Below are 27010 nucleotides of genomic sequence, written 5' to 3'. Positions count from 1 at the left end.
AGCGCCCGGGGCAAGGCAAGCATCCGTCCACTTTTCTTTTTAAAATTTTGCGCCCCCATTAAAATTTTGCACCCATAATAATGCCCCTAAGAATTTTGCGCCCGGGGCAACTGCCCCTGTTGCCACGCCCACGCTACGCCACTGCCTCAGAGTGCTGAAAGTTAGTGGGTCAGGGGACTTTGTCAATTGTATTCCCATTCCCTGCTAATCCGAACCCACACGATGCCAGAGAATACTAAATAAAATGTTAAACTTTAACAGGGTCACGTACAGTAACAGCTGAAATATGTCAAGCCCAGGACCCCTAAAATCCTAAGGATACAGGGTAGAAAGTTAGACTTAGTGGTAGCAGTAGGCAGAGAGGGGGAGCAGTTTGCATAAGGAAATAGAATAGACAGAGATCAAATAGAAAGGAGGTTCACTTTTACTGGGGGCCCTTTGGAAGGTGGAGTCCCGGGGCAATTGCCCACTTTGCCCTTACCTTATAATGTCTCTGCCTCACTCCACTGATGACATCAGGAGGCAGGAGCGGCTCCTCCTCAGGAGCGGAGGAGCATCGCCCCGCCTACTGCCAAAGCAGCAGGCAAACACACATAAATAAAAGGTCATGTCAATGCCATTTTATTCAATTGCCACCGCCCCAGCTCGTGCTGTGTACAGCGCGAGGGTGGGGGCGGTGCTAAATCCTGCAAATGCCAGCCCGACATACGCACTGTAGACCCCGCAATCCAAAGGCTGTGAAAAAGCCTGGCGATTGCTGGCACAGGCCCCCAGACTCAAAATAAGCGCTGGGTGAGCCTGCTCCCACCAATCCCGGAGCTGCTTTAACGCATGAGAGCAGCTCCAGGATTGGTTGGAGTTGCGTTTCACAAGCAGGAAGGTAGTCCTTTCTTATCCTGCTCATGGAAAGCTAAGAGAAGAGCTTCACCGTTGTGCTCCTGAATTTATGGTGAGTCGAGCGCCTTCGCGCCCCATCATTGTCAAGAGGACACCTCGATCTACAGTTACAGTCCAGGCAGCCATTCAGATAAACGTATTTACCTTTCATGCGCCACCTAAAGTTCACCGTCTAATTCGCCATGGCATTCTAGTCTCAGTCAAAACTTTTCGTTGCTGAGCATTGTGCTGATAGATATAGGCTTGCAAACCCTGTTAAGGATGGAGCCTGGGTTTACATACAACAGCAGACATGTGGTTATCCCAAATCAAAACAAGCAGCCTGGGAAAACGGGAAAGAGAACAAAATCTAGCCTCTTTTTTAAAAAAGTGGAATACATGCATGGATGTGCTGAGGCACATAATTGTAATCAACACGATACGTCTGAGAGCTCGGAGTAGGCACTCTTCATCTGGTACGTTTTTCACTTCAACATCTAAGACATCTTTTGCAAATGTTTTAAAGTAATTGTAAAAGGTTTATAAACTGTCCTTAAAATTAAAAGTCAACACCAAAGACCACATATATTTCTTAAATGTATCAAAAACTGGATGTAAAGGTTTAAAGGGCTTTGGTAGTTAAATGGGGTGATTTGCAAAAAACACAAGCCAGACAACAACAGAATTAATTTCCCCATGTTTACAACTTTTTAATTTGCCCAGCTTATCGTTCAGAGTGGACATATCCACAGGCATCCTTCGGGGGCCAAGGTAACTCACAAAGGCCAGTCCACCGTGCATACATCCACTGAACTGCGATCTAAAGCACGGGATTGTCCATTGCAGGATGGTCTGTCAGGATCCCGTTGACCATAGGTGAGGAATGCAAGAGGCAGACATGGACTAAGCTCATGCTATGAGACACCTACTCAACTGTCCATCACAGAAGAGGCTGTACCAGTTGGGCGCTCTGTCCACCATCCTGACTCCCGTGGATGGTGCACATAACAGAAACATGGGGAAGCAATTTTATAAAATAAAAAATCCCAATGGCAAAACCCTGCTTCCTAAATCCAAACCAAATATTGTGGGGGCGGCTTTTCCATACCCTTCCTTTAAAGGTACCTGGTAAAGCTTGTTACGGAAGTCAATATCCATGCATTACCGGTGTGGGAAACGACCTGCACCCTGTTTGTGACTGTTCGTAAACCTTTGTAGGTGTTCACCACATGTTATACGGACAAATAGCTCTTTCCCTGCTCCTGTCCCAACAATGAGTTCAGAGTAAGGCAGCTTTACCCTTTGTTTTTCATATTATTGGAACATGTTCCAACTTCTGCTCTCCTATCTTCTCCCTTGTTTATGGGTTTATCTGCTGGGTGATTGGGCCGGGTTTTTGTGGTTGCTTGCCTTGGTTCATTTTTGAGATATTTTACCCTAGGATGCATTGGGGTCTATCACACGACTGGTTTGAACCTGAATTGATAACATCTCTTAAAGCTGAAGAACTGAAGAGAGTATATTGAACTGGAGAAGGCTGTTGAGTAATGATAGTGGTAGTTTGACTGAAAGTGTTGGGTTACCCAAGCAAAGACGATGATTTGGACCTACCTGGACTCAATACAGGTACTCTTTCCAACTCTAGAGCGCCAAGCTCGAAACGCGTTGGCATCACAGGAAGGTGGTTTATGTCTGAGCCGGAGGCGCTGGATCTGTCAGCTGTTTACCGCCCTGCGAGTGCCTCTCAAGCGAAGGGTAACTTCTTGTTTAAATGGTGGTCCTGCCCGGGCCACGAGAAGCACCGTCACGATACCTCTGTGGGTCCGCGGCTGCCTATTTGGGCAGCATGTTACGGAGCAGGTTGGGGCTGCTATATGGCCAAGTGCAACTGTGCGGGACATTTTATTTCACCGGGATGAACTGTTTCTTTTAATGTGCATAGGGTGACAGCGACCCACTTGAGGAAAGGAACTTTGCCTACTAGTCCCAGAAGTCATAGCGTGATAACTCACCTGAGAGATATTTGATTTTCAAAATAAAGGGGATGTGCTAGTAGACTACGTGAGTCATTCTTTGCATGTTCTGCCCATGATGAAGAGAGCCAAGCTCGAAACGCGTTGGCATTACAGAGAGGTGGTTTATGTCTGAGCCGGAGGTGCTGGATATGTCAGCTGTTTACCGCCCTGCGAGTGCCTCTCAAGTGAAGGGTAATTTCTTGTTTAACCCCTTCAGCGCGGCGCGGATTACCGCACCGTGCTGAAGGTTCTATTGAGCGGGCGGGTCCGTGACGGAGCGGTTCCGTCATGCGCACAGAGCAACCGACGCGCATGACGGAACTGCTCCGTCATGCGCATTGAAGGGGTTAAAAAAAACACACACACACATATATTCACTGAAAAAAAGGATTAAAGTGACATTCTAGTAAGTTTAAACATAACATTTTAAACTAAAACAAACGGAAAATTCACCAGTTATAGTTATTTCAAGTAACTACAACTTGCACCTCCGCCATACACAGCGTTGTAATCAAAGTTGTCATTTCGGATGTCATCAGTGAGATTATCAATGATGTCATAGAACGTCATCAGTGATGTAGTAGATGAGGTTATAAGCAGTGCACTGCGAGGGTGCGGGTCACTTTACCCTTTGTTTTTTTCAGTGAATTTCTATGGGTTTTCAATGTGAAGTAACATATTATTATCATACTTAACCATAACGTCACGTGAACCTATGGTTGTTTCGGTAAGGTTCTAGTTTTTTTAACATAAAGTATTATTTTATTACCAAATTTAACTATGTCAACCTCCCGCTGCCAGGCCTTGTGTCTAACAGCCCTCGCCTTTGGCCATAAGCGGCATTGGGTTGGTTGCAAGGCCTGGCCGTGTGGCCAGACCCTGCCCCCAACTCTCAACGTGCGGCCAACCCCCCGTTGGGCACGGCCTTTGGCTATGCAAGTCATGGGTTAGCTGCAGGGTCAACTGCCCTTACATTGCCAACCCACCACAGACATTCGCGTCTCTCCCTTTTTTTAAAATAGTTTTTTTTTTGCTCTCGCGGGACCCAGAGTGAGCCATTGGGGGATTGAGGCAACCCAAAAGAAATATGTGGCCGAGGGGGGTTTCCCTCTGAAACTCCTTACCCTCATGCGCACTTTGCATATTCCCCACCAGGCTGTAATGCACAGCCTGGTGGGGAAAATGCCCAGGCTCCCTCTCGCCGTCTGAGCGCCAATTCACGGTGCTCAGACCAATCACAATGCTGCATTGCAGAGTTGTGATTGGCTCAGGGGAGCCTGTGTGCCCGGGTGCTTCCTGCAGCTTCTTCCAGACTGGAGTCAGGAAGAGAAGAGAAGTGGAGATGGAGGAGAGGCCGTGGAAAAGATGAGTGGTTTTAAAAAATATATTTTTCCCCCTTGCTCACCGCCTCACCACCCCCGTTCCCTACCAGCCGCCACTGTTTCTGGGTAAAGATCTAGCTCTCTGACAAGTTTGGTTAATTTCGAGCAGCTGTTTGGGCTGTAGCACTGGTCAGAAATCCCTGTGGAAACTGAATGGGGAAATTGTATTTTGGGACCCCCTTTTTCTCAGCCCTCTCTTGATGTGCAGTGGGAAGTACAGACCTCTGATTACAGTCAGTATCTGTCAAGGACATCGCAACAACAGTTTTCTATGGAATATTTATAAAGACATGTCTTGGTTGTCATTGGTAGAGCAGCCTTTTATCTCACTCTAATATTACATGTGATACAACATCGGTGGTTTCTTTGATGATGTCATATGAGTTGTCACCAATGATGAAGTTACTTATTATTTGTGATGTCATGAATGATATAAGGTATGATGTCCTGAGCATAGTGTTCAGGCGTTTTGGCTGCATAGCTAAAAATAAGTGGTGATTTCTGTGTTTTTAGGCTTTATTTTGCACCAAAAAAATCCCTTAAAGTGAAGTTTTTAAGGGTGTTTTTAGTTTTACAACAGATATTGGTATAGTAACCAACAGGAATGACCCTTGTCATTGTTTTCTCAGTGAATGAGCTGGGGTTTCTAATTACTTGCTTTGGCCATTGTCTGAAGCACCAGTGCCCCCCCAACAGATGTAGAATGAAACTGACCTCCAAATGTAGGGCTTCTCTGCAGGAAAATGCGCCTCTGGCCTTCTTGAGTGGCCATGCCTCTCTTAGTCTGAGAACTCTACCTTATCTTAGAAGCCTATGGAAAATATTTTCAAGACAGGTTTAGAAAACTTCCAGCAATTTGCAGTCCCTAAAAGATGGCAGTTGGAGCAAAATCATCAGCTCCTAATAGCCAATCAAATTCCGAGTTTGGATTTGGATTCAGGAGTTCTTGGCTTGTTTAAAGACCAACTGGCAATATAGGGCTTCATTTTTCACATCAGTGTGTTGGTAAATTTGTGAAAAACAATGGAGTGATGTAGACAACATCGCAAAGAGAAGTCAAAAAGCAATGGACTGTGCCATCCTGCCAAGTGGGGTGTTGAACTATCCTTTGTAATTTTATGTGATCTCTATGTGGATTAAAATCAGAGAAATTAGCTTTCGTGACCATCCCTTGAGCGGCCTCTCAACCACCCTTCACCAACTTGTGAAAACCTATGAAGTTGTTTTGAACGTTTTGTGCAGAATGATCACGTGGGGCAAGGAGAACAATGGTTTTGGTAAGAGCTATCAACATGAACCATGCCTACAGACCCACTATCACCACCTCTGTTTCAAAGGAGCGCATTAAAAACAAATATTTAACATTTTAACATGCTTGTAACTTTGAGATAGGGAAGCTCTCATTTCCCTTACAACAATTGTACTAGGCCAGAAGCATAAACCTGATCTTTCAGGGAAAAAAACAAATTTCTGACCTTAACTCGAATCAGGAGCAATCAATTTTAAAACTGACCGCAAGGCAGATATTCCTATCCCCAGTGAAAGCAGCGCCTCCACTATAGAATGTATTGTTATATAATTTCACTCTATAAAACAATTCACTCACCCAATGATTAATGGCACCAATAAACAAATAGATTATTGACATAGGGAATAGGGGAGGTGATGGGTGAAGGTGAGTTAATGAATGTGTATTCCTGTTTGGTAGAAATGACAAGAGATGAGGTTTTGGATAAATAAGAATAGGGGGTACCCATGCCGCACCTTCACTCAGTCACACACTCCCGGCTTCAGTCACCAGCTATGCAGTTGTTCCTGCCCCTCCCCCATCCCAATGGCCAAGAATCCAACAGAACTGTACAGACTCGTTCTTTTTGGTCTCGATGAGGTCATACTGAGAGTAAGGACAGACCCACTGAGTATCGCAGACTTGAGAGTAAGGACAGACCCACTGAGTATCGCAGACTTGAGAGTAAGGACAGACCCACTGAGTATCGCAGGCTTGAGAGTAAGGACAGATCCACTGAGTATGGCAAGCTTGAGAGTAAGGACAGACCCACTGAGTATAAGACCCACTTGAGAATAAGGACAGACGCACTGAGTATCGCTGGCTTGAGAGTAAGGACAGATCCACTGAGTATCGCTGGCTTGAGAGTAAGGACTGATCCACTGAGTATCGGTGGTTTGAGAGTAAGGACAGATCCACTGAGTATCGCAGGCTTGAGTGTAAGGACAGATCCACTGAGTATTGAAGGCTTGAGAGTAAGGATGGATCCACTGAGTATCACTGACTTGAGAGTAAGGACAGATCCACTGAGTATCGCTGGCTTGAGAGTAAGGACAGGCCCACTGAGTATCACAGGCTTGAGAGTAAGGACAGACCCACTGAGTATCGATGGCTTGAGAGTAAGGACAGATCCACTGCGTATCAGTGGTTTGAGAGTAAGGACAGATCCACTGAGTATCGCTGGCTTGAGAGTAAGGACGGATCCACTTAGTATCGGTGGTTTGAGAGTAAGGACAGATCCACTGAGTATCGCAGGCTTGAGTGTAAGGACAGATCCACTGAGTATTGAAGGCTTGAGAGTAAGGATAGATCCACTGAGTATCACTGACTTGAGAGTAAGGACAGATCCACTGAGTATCGCTGGCCTGAGGGTAAGGACAGATCCACTGAGTATTGGTGGTTTGAGAGTAAGGACAGATCCACTGAGTATAACAGGCTTGGGTGTAAGGACAGATCCACTGAGCATCGCAGGCTTGAGAGTAAGGACAGATCCACTGAGTATCGCTGGCTTGAGAGTAAGGACAGATCCACTGCGTATCTGTGGTTTAAGAGTAAGGACAGATCCACTGAGTATAGCAGGCTTGAGTGTAAGGACAGATCCACTGAGCATCGCAGGCTTGAGAGTAAGGACAGATCCACTGAGTATCGCTGGCTTGAGAGTAAGGACAGATCCACTGAGTATCGCAAGCTTCAGTGTAAGGACAGATCCACAGAGCATGGCAAGCTTGAGAGTAAGGACAGATCCACTGAGCATGGAAAGCTTGAGAGTAAGGACAGATCCACTGAGTATCGCAAGCTTGAGAGTAAGGACAGATCCACTGAGCATGGCAAGCTTGAGAGTAAGGACAGATCCACTGAGCATGGAATGCTTGAGAGTAAGTACAGATCCACTGAGTATCGCAAGCTTGAGAGTAAGGACAGATCCACTGATCATGGCAAGCTTGAGAGTAAGGACAGATCCACTGAGCATGGAAAGCTTGAGAGTAAGTACAGATCCACTGAGTATCGCAAGCTTGAGAGTAAGGACAGATCCACTGAGCATGGCAAGCTTGAGAGTAAGGACAGACTCACTGAGCATTGCAGGCTTGAGAGTAAGGACAGATCCACTGAGTATCGCTGGCTTGAGAGTAAGGACAGATCCACTGAGTATCGCAAGCTTGAGAGTAAGGACAGATCCACTGAGCATGGCAAGCTTGAGAGTAAGGACAGATCCACTGAGCATGGAAAGCTTGAGAGTAAGGACAGATCCACTGAGTATCGCAAGCTTGAGAGTAAGGACAGACTCACTGAGCATGGCAGGCTTGAGAGTAAGGACAGATCCACTGAGTATTGCTGGCTTGAGAGTAAGGACAGATCCACTGAGCATGGCAAGCTTGAGAGTAAGGACAGACTCACTGAGCATGGCAGGCTTGAGAGTAAGGACAGATCCACTGAGTATCGCAAGCTTGAGAGTAAGGACAGACCCACCGAGTATCGCTGGCTTGAGAGTAAGGACAGATCCACTGAGTATCGCAGGCTTGAGAGTAAGGATAGATCCACTGAGTATCGCAGGCTTGAGAATAAGGACAGATCCACTGAGCATGGCAAGCTTGAGAGTAAGGACAGATCCACTGAGTATCGCAAGCTTGAGAGTAAGGACAGACTCACTGAGCATTGCAGACTTGAGAGTAAGGACAGATCCATTGGCTTTAGCTGTCATGAGAGTAAGGGCAGGCCCAGTGAGGAACAACGTCACCTTTGCACCCTGTCATATTATAGACACAAGCACACAGGCAAAGAGGCCAAGAGGAGGCACACTGATGTGCACCACACAGAGGCACACAAACAGTGCCCCCACCCTCATCCGAGGCCACACCTTGGAAGAGGAGACATCTCCCAACAGGTGGGTGCGGTCATTCACTGCACTGCACCTGCTCACAGGGGGATCTCTGCCCCCTTTGTACTTCAGGCCATGCTGTCTCCTGCACAGTGCAAGGTGGGCTGAATACTTCCATCAGCCGGTCGGCCTTTCACCAATAGCTGCCCCGAGGGCAGAGCTTTGTGATTGTGCCTACTGATAGTGTGTGTGCAGTGAAGTAGGGTAGTTTGCCCTGTTTGTAAAATGGGACCATGCTGGGTTGCCAGGTGGCAGTCCTAGGCACCATGTGCCACTTTTTTTTAGTAACTTCTGATCTGCCAAAAACTAGAAAAAAAAATGTTACAAATTGTCCAGCAGATGGTGCATTATGTGGCAAGAGTGGAAAATGCAGATGCCACAGAATTACATACCACCAATGTTTCTGCCAATATTTAGCACCAATGTCTTTAGAATTCTATGAAATGAATTGGACAGACAGCGTTACATTCGTAGCAGCAAAATACACGCATTCCAGCTGGAGTTCTCCATCCAGATTTTTGAATATGCGACATTTCTGTCGTGTTTCCCACGTGAGTCAGTGGAACTGCTTATTTCCAAAATATTGAAAATGGAACTTTACAAACATTTTGGTTGTTGTGTGTTAATTTGCTCAGGCTGACGCCTCTGATGTCTGTTCCCTTTTATCTTTTTTTCTGGTCTCCGTACAAGGTTTTAACGCGGTTTATTGTATAATTTAATAATGTGTGTATTGCATATTGTATGTAACTATTCTTATTGAACATGCATTTTTCATGGATCATTGTAAATACACTTTTGACTTTGAAGATGTGACTGTAAGACAGAAAAAGTGCAAACCTTGGTGGGGGTCGGCCTGCCGCAGCATAGGGATGACAGTCGATGTTCGGCATGCCGGTGTCACGGCGCGCGCCACACCTACGTCTGCACGCGCCCCGGCCGTGCAGGCCGGTGTCATAGCGCACGCCACACACACGTGTGCACGCGCCCCAGTCATGCAAGTTCTGTAACAGGATGGTGGGGACCCCGGGACACCATTCAGGACTTCCTCTGTGCACTGTCACGAACAGTCTCGTTTCGAGAAGGAACCGAAAAGGTAACTTTTCCCCACGTTACCAGGCAACAAGTTGCCAAGCAACCTGAATGAAACTGTTACAGAATCATGTTTTATGATTATTACTAATTACGTATCACGTGACCAGCATCACACACGCGCGCTGAACTGCAACAAGCACAGGTGGTGCCCAGCCGTGTACGGTTCTCCTCGCCCAAGCAACTATGGGGTTATACATTTAGCATTTTCTGATGATGATAATGGTGGCAATTACTATCAGCATAATCGATTTATACTAGTGTGTGTTATCATTATTAATATTGATAATAGTAACAGATATAATAAATGCTGCCCTCACAATAATGAAGCAATAATAAGTATTGCAATCATTTGTATTTTTATTATTAAAAGTATTATATTATCGGTATCATTATTGTTATAATACATGGGATTCAGTAATCCCTCTATAAACGCCAGTCTCTGATTCCTTTATAATCAGAGACTTGTAATGCACCCAATCGCTGATAATATGGCCTCTCTACCGCCCATTACAGGTCCACTCCAGCGTTAAAGGCCCGAGCCTAAGGAGAGGGCCTTTAACAAGGGCGTGGGCCTTTAATTGCCAGTACAGCCCGCTGCAAAGGGCTCTAAGGTATGATGTTACTTGTTGTATCATATATCTGGATGCAATGACAGAAACAGCAAAATACAAGTCGGGGGGCACACTATGCTAAGCACAGATTTTTAGCTTACGTGTTTTTGAGCCACGCCCTAAATTACACTGGCCACGCCCCTTTGAGAGACCCCCCAGTTTTTTCATCCCACTTAAAGCCCTGCCTGAAAGTATTAACTACAGAAAACACCGCTGAGCAAAGGACTATAATGCTTAGTTATTTTAGTGGTGTGAGAGACTAATTCACAATGTAAGAACAAAAATACAACTAGTTTGGACACTGCGTCGAGGAATGATGCAGAATTCTACAGACGTGTTAACAAAGTTTAATCTTTGAGTAAGGAAGTTGGGTTGTTTCCTCTTTCTTTTCTAATGTTATCTTTCAGTTATTGCCCCATTTATATGTAAATATGCTTTGTAATGGCACGAGGCAAAGACCAAGGGACAAACCGGAAATTAACTCGTTTGCCCTCTGATGGTGCGGCCTTACGCAGCTGACGGTGTCACCTGACCTCCTGTAAACCTACTCAAAAGGCAGCGGAACGCTGTACAGGGTCAAAGACAAGCCTAAAGTCAACAATTGATAGGACCGGAAGCTGAGTTTTGCAGGGATAATACACAGCTTGGTTAGGACACATGACCCGCCACCCGTACCTCATGACATTAGTGTAGCTGATCGCATCACGTGATTCACGTGTGCAACAGAACTGTTAGTGCATCCTGTGACCTGCGCATGACTGGCAAATACAAATACAACCATGAGGGGCCCAATTGCTGCAGAGTCCTGACGGTCAAGAGGAAAACAGGCCTAGTATTGGTCACCATGGCAACCGTGACCGCGTGCCTGTTTAAATACCAGAAGAAGTTGCTATTGACCCTACTTCCTCTAAACTCTACAAATCACAGGTACATTGCCCAGTGTCTTGTCGCTAAAGAACAGATTGCCACTGTGTACAGGGAGCACTGGGTTACTTATGTATCACTTTTGTTAACATCATTTAAGATGTCTTCATCATTAAGGTGACCAGAGCAGATGAATAAATGCTAGCCCAGTGTGGACCGACAGATCCCTAACAGGGAAGATATCTGTTCTTGCCTAACAGGCACTAGACCATGAGAGTGCCAAGATTCCCATTGGCCGCAATCGGTTGGAGGAAGATGAGGTTCCCAAAATATCAGGGTTCCCCCCAAGGATGGCTTGGTGTGACATTGACACTATCCTCGCTGGTCCCACGCGGACACACAAGCACCAATTTCTGCTCTCTTTAATAGTTTCTCAAGTATTGGCAATTTTGGAAATAAACCCTTGAGTCAGGTATGCCACTAGAGGCGAAAAAAACAGGAGTAAAACTGTGAATGCATGCGTGTATTTAGCATGGCGCACCCCATAGGCACACCTGCACAGGCCTACCTTCGCCAGTTCCCTTCATTAAAAAAATAAATTAAAAAGTCGAGTGGGGTGTGTTTTCAGGTCAGTGGCTGAGGCGTCGGCAGGAGGGTGCAGAGCGTAAAAGAGCCAATGGAATAAGAGTAACATAGTCAAGAAGCTTACTTAACCCAACCCTTCTGTCCTCTCTCTTTCTAATACTTAACCGGTGAGTAGATTACACAGGAGCAACCAAGAAAGAGAAAAGAAGGAGAAAAACAGCATCAAATAGATAAGGCCTAAGTGAACACGCTGCACAGAAATTGTTGGCCAAACGTCATTTTCCTCCTCTAAGAAGCCTTGAGAAAGCATTGACGGCTAAAACTGCACAAAGTATTCCACGTGGCTGCTATGCATATGTCTCCGACATGTACATGCCGGCAGAAGGCCTGTGACAGGTACTTGATGGCAAAAGGCCCGTGACAGGTACATGCCGGCAGAAAGCCCGTGACAGGTACATGCCGGCAGAAGGCCTGTGACAGGTACTTGACGGCAGAAGGCCCGTGACAGGTACTTGACGGCAGAAGGCCCGTGACAGGTACATGCTGGCAGAAGGCCCGTGACAGGTACTTGACGGCAGAAGGCCTGTGACAGGTACATGCTGGCAGAAGGCCAGTGACAGGTACATGCCGGCAGAAGGCCAGTGACAGGTACTTGACGGCAGAAGGCCCGTGACAGGTACATGCTGGCAGAAGGCCCGTGACAGGTACATGCCGGCAGAAGGCCCATGACAGGTACATGCTGGCAGAAGGCCCGTGACAGGTACATGCCGGTAGAAGGCCCGTGACAGGTACTTGATGGCAGAAGGCCCGTGACAGGTACTTAATGGCAAAAGGCTTGTGAGAGGTACATGCCAGCAGAAAACTCGTGACAGGTACATGCCGGCAGAAGGCCTGTGACAGGTACTTGACGGCTGAAGGCCCGTGACAGGTACATGCCGGCAGAAGGCCCGTGACAGGTACTTAATGACAAAAGGCCCGTGAGAGGTACATGCCAGCAGAAAGCCTGTGACAGGTACATGCTGGCAGAAGCCCCGTGACAGGTACTTGATGGAAGGAGGCCCGTGACAGGTACATGCCGGCAGAAGGCCAGTGACAGGTACTTGACGGCAGAAGGCCCGTGACAGGTACATGCTGGCAGAAGGCCCGTGACAGGTAGATGCCGGCAGAAGGCCCGTGACAGGTACTTGACGGCAGAAGGCCCGTGACAGGTACATGCTGGTAGAAGGCCCGTGACAGGTACATGAGGCAGAAGGCCCCTGACAGGTACATGCCGGCAGAAGGCCTGTGACTATAACAGAGTGGAGATGAGGCTTTCTGTGAGCAGAGGCAGCTGGTAAATTATCAGAGCGAGCACAACTACCCCAAAGAGCAGTCAAGGGGTTCTTCCTCAGAGAAGATTTTGAAAAATATAGGGCAACCTGAGGAATTTTTAACCACATTCTCCCAGGGAAATTAGCCAGTAAGCTATACCTTTAAAGAACAATTCTCAAAGATACTCATGAAATATTCCAATCCTGCAGCATTCGACTCCCAGAGATGCTGCATATTTACAGCAGTAAGTACTATGCCAGGTACATTACATATGGGCCAGTTTGCCAAATGTACCAGATAATTTTACTACTTCTAATAAATAGCTCCCTCTTCACAGCTTCAGATGGTCAACAATGACCAGGCATTGGGACCCTGGGGAGAGGAAGAAGCAATTCAGGAGGAAGCAGTCTGGCAAGGAGTGCTGACTGGAAGGAAAGGTGATAGAGATAATCTAAGTAACAAGACAGTGGTGGGGAGTGAAGTCTTAGGAGAAAGATGGCTGAAAGTGAGAGAGAGGGGATCCTAGGGAAACAACAGTTGTGCCGTAACAGAATCATGCCAGAGGCTGAAAATGTTGCCTTTGGTACAAAGCTAACAAACTGTCGCCATCTTTGGAGGGCTGCAACACTAATCAAGGAAGTGCTGGCCACGGTCCCAAAATGGAACTTCCAACTGCTTAGACATACCTGCACTTACCCACAGAAATGTTTCCAGATGGAGAGGAACAGTAAAGCGTACCAGTCCAAAATTGCATGCCCAAGGACCTGATAGAGCACGTGGCCCTAGTTGGTGACACTCCAAGGATGGAGTTCTCTGTGTCTTGAGGGAGGAGGCTACAGCGGTGCACCTAGCTGGTTGGTGAAATGATCTCTTCTGATAGGGCCCTTGGGTGCTAATAAAACCAAGAGATAACCTTTGTGCCACCTCAATGGCATGTGACTATGTTCATAGTCAATATTGCCACTCCCAGCCAAGGCGGTAGTCCAGAACAAGCACTCTTTGCCCTGCTTGAATGATGGAGGGTGTTCTGGAAAAGTGTCTCACGTGGGATGGCTAGTCGATCTTTTCCATTTTTGGCAGCAATGCTGTGGTGACCATGTGGTGCCCAATCACAAGTGACCTGCAGTGAGTTAGCATGAGGCACAGGGTCAAGACTGATTTGCATATAGCTGTGTCTGAACTGGGGTGGCAAAGTGAGCTAAAGAATGATGATGAATTCAACCCAGATCTGTGACTGGGGTGAGTGTCTGAAAAGTTTCAGCACTCCGTCCATCATCTGCTTGTGTTTGCTTTGTTCGCTCTAAGTTGGCAGGGTATGCCCAGACGTGGGTCCCTTGCTCACTTTGCCACTGGATTCAAGCTAGCCTGGCTGATGAAGGGTGTTACCCAGAAACTGGTCCCAGGATGCTTGTTTCCGATCCAGTGAAGACATGGCTTGGCAGTTCGGGCTGGACTGTTCCCATGAGGCACAGGGTCAAGACTGATTTGCATATAGCTGTGTCTGAACTGGGGTGGCAAAGTGAGCTAAAGAATGATGATGGATTCAACCCAGATCTGTGACTGGGGGTGAGTGTCTGAAAAGTTTCAGCACTCCGTCCATCATCTGCTTGTGTTTGCTTTGTTCGCCCTAAGTTGGCAGGGTATGCCCAGACGTGGGTCCCTTACTCACTTTGCCACTGGATTCAAGCTATCTTGGCTGATAAAGGGTGTTATCCAGAAACCGGACCCAGGATGCTTGTTTCTAGTCCAGTGAAGACATGGCTTGGCAGTTTGGACTGAACTGTTCCCATCAGGCACAGGGTCAAGACTGATTTGCATATAGCTGTGTCTGAACTGGGGGGGGCAAAGTGAGCTAAAGAATGATGATGGATTCAACCCAGATCTGTGACTGGGGGGGAGTGTCTGAAATGTTTCAGCACTCCGTCCATCATCTGCTTGTGTTTTCTTAGCACTGAAAGAAACCATAAAGACACAAGCTGAAGTGCCAGCAGCCACACATTCTGGTGATTGCTTTCTCTTGGATTTGAGAGTAAATTTGCTCATTGGGTCAGTGCCTTGCTGGCATGATCCACGGGCCCCACTGCACTGTTGGTGTTGACTTGCACAAGGACAGTGCTTATCCCAAAGAGGCTCCTCCCCACTAACAGTTGAGTGCACCTCATAGAGTTAAAGAATGCTACCACGTGCTCACTGGATGGAGTCCTTGATGCTTTGAAATGCTTCTGCATGAGCAGAGTTGTACTTCTTTTTATAATCCTTTCTGAGCAGGTCCTGTGTAAGGCATCTCGAAGGATCTGAGAACTTTGACATTTATTGGAGCTGTCGCTGTGCCAATATCCTTCACCTTTTTGGGGGTCTGCTTTGAAGGGAAAAGTGAATTAAATTGAAAAAAAACGTATCTGAAAAATTCAGTGGCGGCTACTCCGCAATGGCGGAGGAGCGTTGCCCCACTGCCTGGCTCAGAGCCAGCAAATGGAAAATAAAACGATGTTCTTGCATCGTTTTCTGTTGCATTTGTCTGCTCTTAGCCAGCGCTATTTGGAGGGGTGGGGCCGAGGCATGGAGGGGGAGGAGGAGTGCTACGTGCACTCCACTCCCCTAGGTGCTCATGTGTGTTTGGCCAGCTGTCTCAGGCCGACCAGAACACACATGGAAACTTAGGTTTTGTCCATCCCAGGTGCACTGAGCGGCTAGGCTGTAGAAAACCCACAGACTCCCTGTCCTGAGCAGAGCATGTTTCTAGCCCACTCAGGCCAATCCCCGCGCTGCTCTTCAGCATGGGGATTGGACGGGAGTCTGTCCCACGGGCTGCTGGGACCGAGGAAGAGGAGAGGAGGCGCGACACTGGAGGCGGCCAGCGGCTGAAGGTACGTTTTTTAAATCTATTATTTCTAATCCCCGCTGCCCACGTCCCCCATCCCCTCCCTGCGCTCCCTCCACCTGCCCCACCACCCTTTGTTTGTGACGGCCACCACTGGAAAAATTCAATATCAGTAACGTGAATCAGCACTTTTCTTGCTGTAGTGTCATTCCACATTCTCAGATTCTGTTCATGGCGCCCAGAGCTGCCTGTTGTGATGTTTGGAGTCAGCATAACTCACTGACGCTCAGCCCTCCTGACAAGCCAGCTAGGCATTCTTTCATGGCACCTTGGAACACTTCAGCGGCTGATGAGATACCAAAATTAAGGAGTCAGTATCTTCGCAGCCCTACATTAGTGGAGAATGTCATACAATGAGATTAGATTTTCTAGAGCAGCTTCCGGTTGTACCCCACATTCAGATTTGAGATTATCTCATGTATTGTGGGTATGACTTGACATATGTGCTTGATGCTTTTGTGAGGATGGCACATAGCAAGATGTGTTTACTGTCATGGCTGCTTCTGTTTCTCCCTGATGATGACTGGGGTTTGTAATGGGGCGGGGCTTTTTCAAGTTTTCCCTTTCTTCTTGCCCTCTGAAGTCAGATGGTATACTTCGAGGCTGTAGTATGACATACTTTATATGCAGACGATAGAAAAGGGGGGGAAAGCGCACACCTATTATAATATGTAAACCTAAAGGTATGTTTTAAAACAATGGTGCAGTAGTGCGACACTCGCTAGTATGTGTGAGTGTCAAAGTATCAAGAAGGAGGATTACTAACCAACGAGGTAGTATGCACTGCACACTGTGCATACTACTGATACTTTAAATGCAGCCATCTACATGCAATGTTAATTTTTTTCCACTGAGGAACTCTATGCTGATGAACAGTTCTCTGCATTTATCTATTTTGCTGGTGTTGCCACTCTTTGTTAAACTAATGTGTTCTAGTAGTTCTCCTGTGGGGTATCTGAGCAACATGTTGGTTCCAGGGCCGAACATTTTCGCCTTCGGGCTCCTGTACCCACAATGAACCTAGCCCGCAAATGTACCTTGCAGGGACATAGATTGATCACTCCCATGGGCATAGATTTGCATGTGCATCGGCATTACCATTGGGTGGGACCAAAGCTGCCGGGATTGGTCAGCAGCCCTTATTTTTACAGTGGCGCCTGTGTCAATGAAAGTATGCCCTTCCAAGCCGATCGTCTCCACCTTCCACTGGGGCTGAGCTTTTGCGCCTTCAGTGGTCTCTTTAGGAAGGATGTCTTATGCACTGCTTTATTATATTCCACCCCATGGACGTCTTTCTCTGGTTGTCCATTCTTTACGCCGCGCGCCACAGAACTGCCTTCTTTGGCATGCTTGAGTGCTTAACTTTGGTCTGCCACATCTTCACAAAGTTGTTTGCCTTGCCACAAGCGGAGCACCTTCATCTTTTGGGCAGTGGCGTTCATGTTCAGCGTTTACGCCCAGTGCTTACATAGATGTTGGTCTTTCAAGTACTGGCTTCCCGTTGCAAGGTCCACTCTGTTGTTTACCTGGTCAGCTCATTCAACAAGCTCTTATCCAATTCATATCATTGAAAAGGCCCCCTCCATGGGCACCACTCGTGAGTTCCACAGCTCCATTGACATTCCTGGTTCTAATATCTTCAGCCGCGGCATCACTGGCTCTCGTACGATGGCCTCACTCAGTACCGATGAGAGACAGCCCTGGATTAACTGGGTCCATAGGTTGCTAAATAAGTAAAAGTATAAATGTTTCTTCCTCAGTGTTCACCTGTGATGAGAAATGTAAATTCAATGCTGCAAGCATTGCCTCATGGTCATTACCTTCTCCCTGACTGGACAGAGACATAAATATCTAATGTACATCCTGTAACATGACTTCGACCAAACCAAGATGTCCATGCGTATAGCAAAAGGGGCTCTACGTTAAATATCGAATCTTTATTTTCTTCTGGTCAATTATTCTTAATTACGTATCCAAAGATAATCAAAAATATTTCTCCATAAAGAAGTATCTCATTATTACTCAATGAATTGTTTACATCTAAAGTACGTAGAATGGAACATCTAGTGCAAAACTACACAGAGTTAAAAAAAAGATACTAATATCTAATGCAAGCACACCATACAGTCGCACTCTAAATTAATAAACTTGGCCGAGGGAGTTTCATATGCAGATAGAGCAATCCTTTATGGCTCTCCCTTCTGTGCATTAGTCACTCCACTCCTCTCCATGCGGCCAGATTATTCAACCATCATCATTGACTATGAATCCATAGTTTCGGCTATGTATTTCTAAGCCTTCATCAGGATGTCACCAAGTCAGTCAGCAATCTGAGGATTGTTCTGTCAGTATAGATGTGTCTTCTTTACATGCTTCTCGGAGAAAATACCATTCTTCCCTTAGTGTTGGCTCCCAGTTGCCTTACATTAAATCACATTATTTTAAAGATTTGAAATAAGATGTAAAGTCCCTTTTCTTATGTTCATGGATCTCTTGGTTTGCTTGGGCCGCTTTTACGGAAAGTGTATCATTATATTGATGAGATTAAATGTCAGTGCGTAGATACTCCTTTGTCATTGGGTAAACCCTACTGATGTAAACATTGTATTTACTACTTCTCCTGCAAAGTGAAGCCCGACCCATATTGATAGTTTATTTTATAGCCGAGGTGTAGTTCATGGACCATGTTCCCCAGTTTTCCCTTCGCTTGGTGGTTGTTTTTTTGTCAAACCTCGTTTGTGCTCTTCGGCCACGTGCCCATCTCAGAGTGGCAGAGCCATTTTTTGTCAACAGTTGCTGGATTTATACCTGGAGGCGATGAGAAGAGTTTATTGCCCCGGCAATGGCAAATAGGCGCAATGTTGTCTTATGAATTTTTTGCGCCTCTGGGCGAGTGGCGGCTCCTCCGCTAAGGCGTAGGAGCGTCGCCCCACTGCCTCAGAGCAGGAAAAGAAAGGAAAAAATAAAATGATAATAACTAATGTTATTATCAATTTATTTTGTCATCCTGCTGCGGCAGCTTGCGTCGAGGGGGCGGGGCTGAAGAGCAGGGGAGGAGTGGTGCAGCCCTCCTAAGTGCACAATGACTGTTTGGTCGCCCTCTCGGGCCGCCCACACCAGAAATGCACACTTTCCCCCTTCTTCATACAGGCTGCATTACAGCCTGCATGGAGAACATGCCCACCGCTACAGCCCCCGGCTGAGGGCCATGTCACGGGGCTCAAACCAGTCACAACGCTGCATTACAGCGTTGTGATTGCCTCTAGAAGCGTAGGAGCCCTGGTGCTTCCTGTTTCTTACAGGAAGCCAGGAACAGGATGAAGGCGAGACGGCGGCAGCCGGTCAGCCGACAGGCCTGGAGGTAAGCGTTTTTTTTTTTTAATAGTGATACCCCCGCCACTTCCCCCACACCCACCTCAATGCAGATCCCAGGCAGCAGCCGCAACTGCTCTGGGCAAGACATATTTTGGGGGTCTCTGTTAGGAACAAATTTGAATTTTATTACCCATTTTCTGCTAATTCAAGCCCACCTGATGTCAAGCAAACGTGCAGAAATGGAGTCATTCAAAAACAGTTAAAATATGCCTGGCCCGATCAAGGATAAAAATGTTTGCTATTCATATTGCCAATAAGTAAAAAAAACAATCCAAAGAGTTCATTAAAACAAACCTAAATATGCCTTGCCCAGCACCCCAAAAATCCTTAAGATGTCAGGGTTAGAGGTGGGCAGAGAGGAGAAAGATTTACATACAGAAATAGACAGAATTGAGACTGAGAGAAAGTTTACTTTTTTTTGGGGGGGTGTGGGGGGGAGACGGGTTTGGCTGGAAGATGCGGGCCCTGGGCAGTTGTCCCTTTTGCACATGCCTTAAAACGTCTACACTACCCACATATGAAGCTTAAGTGCACACCGCCCTCACAAGCATGCAAAGTGCTTTGTTTATTGAGCCGGTGTCTCCATCCTTGGAGCGGCCAGTACGGTCCAGTCTCAGACGGTCAGTTCACCAGCAGGTAGTTGCCAACATAATGGACACGTGCAGCTGAGGATGATTTACTCAAAGTTAAGCCAAGCTTCAAGAGATATGGGAGTGTTCTGTTTCCCTTCCCACCCCTGAAGAGGATTTACTCCTACCTGTGGCAGGAGTAAAGCTCTCACCACCTCCATGGTGGGAGAGATGCCCACGATCACACGTTTGAGGACGTTCACAACTTTCAAGCCTAGCCAAGCTTTGAGATGCCCACTCCACCCCTTGTGTAGAGGAGTGGGCATTGTGAGGCACCTACTGCTACACATTTGAGGGGTAATTTTCCGCAAGAGTAAAAGGATTTATGACCGCAAGGTCACCTTTTGTAAATTTCTTGCAGACGGAAATCCAGTCATTTCAACTTATAAAACTGATTTACAGGGACAAAGGGCGGCGTGAATCAACACCAGTGTCAGTGACCTTTGACCGCTGGAATGGGCATCCTTGATACTGACTGTTCCAGTGATACCATGACAACAGTCACTCATACATAACATGAGAAAACTGCAAGGAAAATAAGAAAAGATACACAAACATCAATCACACATACGGGTACCTGGTTAATATGAACTATACAAGAACATCGGAGTTTCTTTCAGGCTGCAGTGCAGCGGAAACAGCGAGTAGAAACGTGCAATTCTAGCGCCAGTAGGAACATTTCTGCTACTACTTCCTAGATAGAAAGTGGGAAGGCGTCCACTCCACGTGGCCGTGGGGCAGTAGAGTGACTTGCCCTACATCTCTGCTGTTTCACCTGTTTTTGCTTGTGGCACATAGAGAGGTTGTGGGAGAAGAATCAGTGTGTTTCTGTAGCGCCTAGAGGCATTTCAGTGTCTGGATTGTGCTTTATAAAAAGCAAGAATTGTCTACTGATTGCTCCATATCACAGGGGATACCATGTTATTTCGTTATTTGTTAAGCAAAAGTTGGCAAGACATTTCTACCACCAGTGTCTTGCATACAACCGAAGGCGCTACGTCACTAAGTAGAAAAGTTAAACTACACCAACCGGAGCTGCACAAGAAGGCTTTGAGCAAAGAAGCTGTTTAGTGGCGAAAAGACACTAAAACACCAACAAAGAGTCAACTGTGAGACAATTATACATAGTGCACTCGCATGATACACGTATTTACAGTTTTGGTGCCTCACAGGTCATTAACTGGTCTTTGTTCCAGTCTCAGGAGTTGACCTTTCAAGGAAGGTGTGAACTCACTGCCCATGTGGCAAGCTCAAGACCCAGGGGTTAGTGGGCTGCAAGTCATGGGGCATTGAAGATGGAGAGATTGGAAAGTGGGCACCGCGACAAGCATGGTCAGGTTGACGGGGCATAGATTGCTGATGGGTGCGTGGCAGGTCAGTATGTTGGCAAGGTGGTTCAGAGAAAAAAAACTTTGTATATAATCATCAGGAAGTTGAAAAGGGCCCTGTTTTTGATTGACAGCCAACTGCCATCATGTTGGAAGGAAGTGGTGGGTTTGTGCCTGGGCAGGTTGAATAAAGTTCCAATGGCAAAACTGGGGACCCTGTCCAATTTGTAGAAAGAATATTGAGGGAGGACCCTACACAGTCTTCGGGGAAACAGAATTTTTGTATAAATATTGAATATTTTATACGTGGTAACATGAAGTGCCGTTGTTCAAGTTATTAAAGGATCAATATGTCTGAATGCACAGACGGATTGCAGAGAACCCAGAGATTTCTAGTTTAATCCCAGGCTTCAATTTAACGACCAAATGCATTCTGGGAATTGTAGTTCTGGTTGATATTGCTTTATAGGCTCGAAGTAAAGGTCTAAAATACAGGTACAAGGAAATATCGAATCAGCATTTAAAATTAGAAGTTTTGGTTCACCTTATTTGAACGAATTGGAATAAAGTTCCAGATTGCAATAATACCTAGAATGAAAACTGAACTGAAAACGGTGTCCTGATGACATGGAGACACCAGTCAACCTTAGAACTTGCAGAATTAGTTCTCTTTCATGCCGCACAGCACAGAGACACCACTGCGTGGAGGAGTTACAGGACAGAAAAGACCTTCAAATGCTCGTTGGGACATCACGCATCCATGACTTGGAAGTGTTGCGTCTACCAAGAGATCATGAGTGAATTCCACTTGGGGGTATTTCTATGCTCAGGTAGCATAAGGGAGACCTTTTCACAAGGGACACGGCATTGTGGGAGGGCCTTTGGCAGGTTCCACAGGTGTTGGGTGCGGGTATTGAAGGTCATGGGTCAGAAGAAGACCAGGAGGCTACTGGAAGCAAGGAGTATGGCCACCAGCCACCTGGGGAGCTGAAATCAAGTCCCGTCAAGCAGAGGTAGACAGGCTTTTGGAAGGAGTGTTGATGGTGGTCATGTCGGGTTGGCTGGCAATATGAGATCTAGAACAGGTTGCAATGGTGTGCTTGAGCAGGAAGACCCCAGGGAAGAGCAGAGGGGGCCACTAATGCACAGCACCAGCAGAAATAGTAGGCTGGTGAGTCTGTTTGACAAATGTGTGACAAGCACTGGGATCAGCAGTGGGAATTGCACCTGCGGCTTGGTGCTTGGAACGGAGAGCGGCCGGCACAGATGAGGGTGCTGTCTCTTTGAAGCGTTTATTGGAGATTGAGTGAGGTACCTGTAGCATGAAGCCAGGTGGTATGGAAAGGACCACCTTGTGATAAAGACAACAGAGCAGTAGAATGTGGGAGGCAATGTAGGAGAGTGAGGTCTCTGGGGATAGGGAGTAACATATTGGAGCGGTAGCGTATCAGCAGGGATAGTCAAGGAGTAAGCGTGGTAGAGGAAGAGTGACGGCTGAGCATTTTCACCAAGACGTAAACAGTTTGGATTGGGCGTCAACTCTGGTCGGTGGCAGAAGGCAGATGGAGAGGATGTGCAGAAAAGTCAGAAAGCACATGGGGGAGGAGTTTGGGTTGATAAGAGTTTGGTGAGTGGCTGGAGGGCGCTGAACTGGTGAAGGAGGGGTTGGGTCCATATAATCTGTGGAAGCCTGAAGGGGACACACTTTGTAGTAGGAAGGGCATGTTGGGTCGTAGGGCAGAAATGTGGGACTGAATGTTAGTTTAATTGTAAGGCATGGTGTGAGGGTTAGACTGTGGAGAAGAGCTAAGAGGAAGGATATGGAAGGAAAAAAATGGGAGGAGGGTGGGAAACAAAGATGGTGGGTGAGTGGGTTAAAGAGAACAATGGCGAGCAGAGTAGGTTCCAAAAAGTAAAAAATAGTACCTAGAGGAGCCTGTGGCCAGAGGAGGGACGCTGGCCACTGGAAGCAGTACTTGGTCCATGCTCCACAGCAGGAATGAAGTCATAAGGCCAGAGGGAAGCCGGAGAAAAGGAGGAGGTGCTTACCGATAGGAAGCAAGGAAACGAGAGTGGCGTGGGAGTCAACCAATGGTAAGTAGAGGTAAAAAATGTGCGGATGTTTGTGGCAGGTAGTTAAGAGGACCAACAGAACTGAATACATTTTGGGGCTGGTAGGTCTTTACGAGTGGGAGTGCAGGGGATGTTTGGGGGCTTTTGGTTTCTGTATTAGAGAGGCGAGGGACTTTAGCTAAAAGAAGAGACGCAAGGTTATCATATTGCGGGAACGGACCTGTCACACACTGTGGTCTGATTACAATTGGGGTGGACCATTCTGATCCCTTCTCAAACCCCTGCGTGTTCATCGGTCGAAATGATGCCTTGTGCGGAATTCTATTAGGCCCTTAGTACTCAATTACAGTGCCCAGAGGGTTATGAGATAATTATAGCACCTGATAAATATTCAATTCCACTGGGTTAGTAATTTATCAGTTGTGATAATTATCTCCAATTATGAAAAAGCATCTGGATTCGGCTGTTTTCCGCACCAAAATTTGCATATCCCGGTATGTCCCAGGCCTGTTTCACTTCCGTTCACGTTTGGCGGCTTTGAACAAACAAAATCTAATACATGTCAACAGACTTTATCACACCCGGTCATTACCAGATACAAAACACTTGCACAACCCATAATTCGGATCCCAGCCAAACAGAACTTTCTGGCCTGCTATTAGTAGTCGGGGCCGAGGCAGTGATTACTGTGTCCCGCCCACTGCCTGCTGGTTGACATTCATTCGCCCTTCCCTGCGCCCTTGTTTACCACACACAGGACTGTGTTTACAAGTTATGTAAGGTGCCTGTCCCAGCGGTCACCTGCCCTGCATGGCACATGACACGTCTGACGGGTCACGTGCTACACAGATGTCAGTCGGGAGCGACCTTCCCTCCGCCCAGAAGCCCACGTTTGAGTCTCGCGGCTGACTGGAAACCAAAATGAAACTTTAAAAAGTAGGGCGAATTATCATATTGTCACCTTGAATGTAGACGCCGTCTCTGGGCTGGGAAGAACCAGAGGTGATATTAACACCATCCCGGAAAAGTCGCTCAGTCTTTCCGAAGCCGTCAGGATGGAGATGGCCCCTCCCTGCAAAGAAACGCACCATCAGAGAGTGAGAAAAATTAACTCGAAGAGTAACCGACACTTGCTTTTTACATGCATTTTCTATGACCGTGGAATTTTTTAGGTAATCTTTCCACTCCTGTGCATACATCGACTCAATCACCCTCTGCTGGGGGCTCATTACCATAACTCTGCTTTCAGGAAATGCGAAGTGCGACCCCCCTCCCCCGAGGTTGTTTTCCACAAACGTGTAAGGCCAGGAAGTACGTGCTGCTGCTCCAATGTAGAATTTTTATTTGAATTGTGGGACTTGGAGTCTTGTTTATTTCATTATGAAACAAGACTACAAGTCCCAGAATTAAAAGAAAAAACACCTGGGCTGGAGCAGCACATCACGCATGGACCTGGGAAACTTGGCAGTTATGATTAAATATAACTGTCAATTGGCTACGTTACCCGTTACTTCCCAAATGGGTAAGGTTGCTAGATGACTCACTACAATCAGAGAAACAACACTTCACTTTGATGAAAACTATTTCGTATTCTCCATCTCTAGTTCAATTAAAGTGACCTATAACTACAAATCCCAGAATGCAATGGCCTGTTTTCTCGCTAGCCCCATGTATACATGTAAATCATTGCAGTGAAATATGCTTTGATAAAGTTACCAGATTACTCCATGTCATCAAGAATACCATGTTCCAAGCCAGGACATCGATTTAACAAACCAATGCGTTCTAGGGGTTGTAGCTTTGATTCACTTTAATGTAACCACTTGGGCTACAGTTCTAGGTTGTTTTCCTATCATACTCTTCCTCTCTTTACAGCCTTTCTCACTCTCACTCTGGATCAAAGTCAGATGGTGAGACATAAGTCCCACCTCACAACCTGCAAGCACCGGCACAAATTAAGCACTGGCATTGTCAGAGTCACAAGCCAAACAACCAAGTGCTGAAAAGGACTTGTTTCTGTCAAGATATAACCAACTGTCTTGAAGTCTACACTGGGACACTCTTGACAGATTCTCAAGGTCTCATGAAGTCTATACTGGGACACACTGACAGATTCTCAAGATCTCATGAAGTCTATACTGGGACACCCTTGACAGATTCTCAAGGTCTCATGAAGTCCACACTGGAACACTCAGTGACAGATTCTCAAGGTCTCATGAAAAGCCCCAGCTGCCAATGTCCATTCATTATTTACAGTGTTTTGAGGGAGCAGTGGTTCCTAACCTGTGGTGCACCAGGCCTACTCAGGCCATCCACGACTCTTTAGAAAATTAAATACATTCATACATACAGTGGCAAAATGCAAAACTGAAAACGTTAAAACACTCTTGAACTGTGAAGGAATTTAAACTGTAGGCTTAAAATTAAGTTGGGATTCTTAGATTGATTTGTGGAAGCAGACAAGTACAGCAAACCGAATCTAGTATGGACGATTAGTGGCCTCAACTGAAGCCAGGTGTGCGCCGACAAATGGGAGCAAAAAAGACAAAGTGATTTTATTTTATTTTATTTTAAAGGTTTTATATAGCGCTGGCTAGACCCGGAGGTATCAGAGCGCTTTCCAGGAGCACGTGCAAGGAAAATGTCAATGGAACAAAGGATACATGCAAAATACAATCAAGGACATGAGAATATCCAACTTCGTATCAGGAGAAAGGCAAACAATTTTGGGATCAAAGGATTACATACAGTCAGAAAAAAATAAGGGTAGTGTGACAGAGGAACACTCATAATTGAATCAAACAAGAGCCAGTGTTAACAGAACACAGCACAAATTACAGAAATATAGTTAGAACATAGAATACATGGGAGACCACGGAGAGCAAGGCAGGTGTAAACAATAAGGAGAACACAAGGAAAACGAAAGGCCGGCAGATTAGCAGAGAGATGACCTGAAATAGGTGTCACAAGATATCCGGTTCTGAAAGGATCATGTACTCCAGCATGTATTGAGGAGATGGCATTTAAGGTCTCTTTTGAAGCCGTGGTAGGAGGGGTTGCAACGAAGGTCCCTCGGAAGGGCATTCCAGATGCGAGGCGCATTTCCTGAGAAGGAGCGAGTCTGGGTAGATTTATTTTTAAGTAACGGGGGAACGAGGAGAAGAGCTTTAGAGCTTCTCATCGGTCTGGCACTTCCCGCTCTTGTGAGTTTATTTGATAAGTAGTCCGGGGATTGAGAGTGAAGAGCTTTGTGGGTGATGCAGGCGGTCTTGTAGTTGCATCTTCCGTCGATGGGGAGCCAGTTAAGGGACTTGAGGGCAGGCGTGATGTGATCAAACCATTTGCAGCCTGTTATGAGCCATATTGAGCACGGATCTGAGGAGGGCTAGGTAAGCATTAGGGGTTCCAGTGAGAATAGCGTTACCGTAGTCAAATTTAGAGAGGACTAGCGATTGAACGACCCATTTGAAGTCGTCTTGAGGGATGAAGGGTTTGACTGTTTTGAGGTGTTTAAGTGTGAAAAGAGCTCCTTTGGCTGAGTTATTTATATGGTCCTTCAGTGCCAATTTTTTGTCCAGGATGAAACCTAAGGATTTAGCCGAGTTGGATAGAGTAAGCAGACAGTATAGGACTGTGAGGTCGGTAATCCAGCTTTGGATAGGGAAGTGGTTACTTTTGGTAGAGAATAGAATGATTTCTGTTTTTTTGGGGTTCAATTTTAGATGGTTGGAGTAAAACCAGGATTGAATCTTGCTCAGAGTGTTGTTTAGATGAAGGATGTCGCGGTGTGAATTGATTTTTAGTAGAGTTGCGTGTCGTCAGCGT

The 27010-nt window shown here is 46.4% G+C and overlaps 1 protein-coding gene across 1 annotated transcript in view; it reads right to left on the bottom strand.

The window, feature by feature from the left end:
- The window catches only part of MGLL (monoglyceride lipase), a 432734-nt gene that overhangs the window by 73679 nt on the left and 332045 nt on the right, over positions 1–27010 (bottom strand). The window contains exon 5 of the mRNA XM_085624403.1: positions 24147–24257. Within this exon, the coding sequence (XP_085480529.1) occupies positions 24147–24257 (111 nt within the window). The remainder of the gene's footprint in view (positions 1–24146; positions 24258–27010) is intronic.

The sequence above is a fragment of the Triturus cristatus genome, chromosome 9 (genome assembly GCF_964204655.1).
Source record: "Triturus cristatus chromosome 9, aTriCri1.1, whole genome shotgun sequence".
Lineage (NCBI taxonomy): Eukaryota > Metazoa > Chordata > Amphibia > Caudata > Salamandridae > Triturus > Triturus cristatus.
Note: the sequence above shows the minus strand (reverse complement) of the source record. Positions and strands in the feature narration are given on the sequence as shown.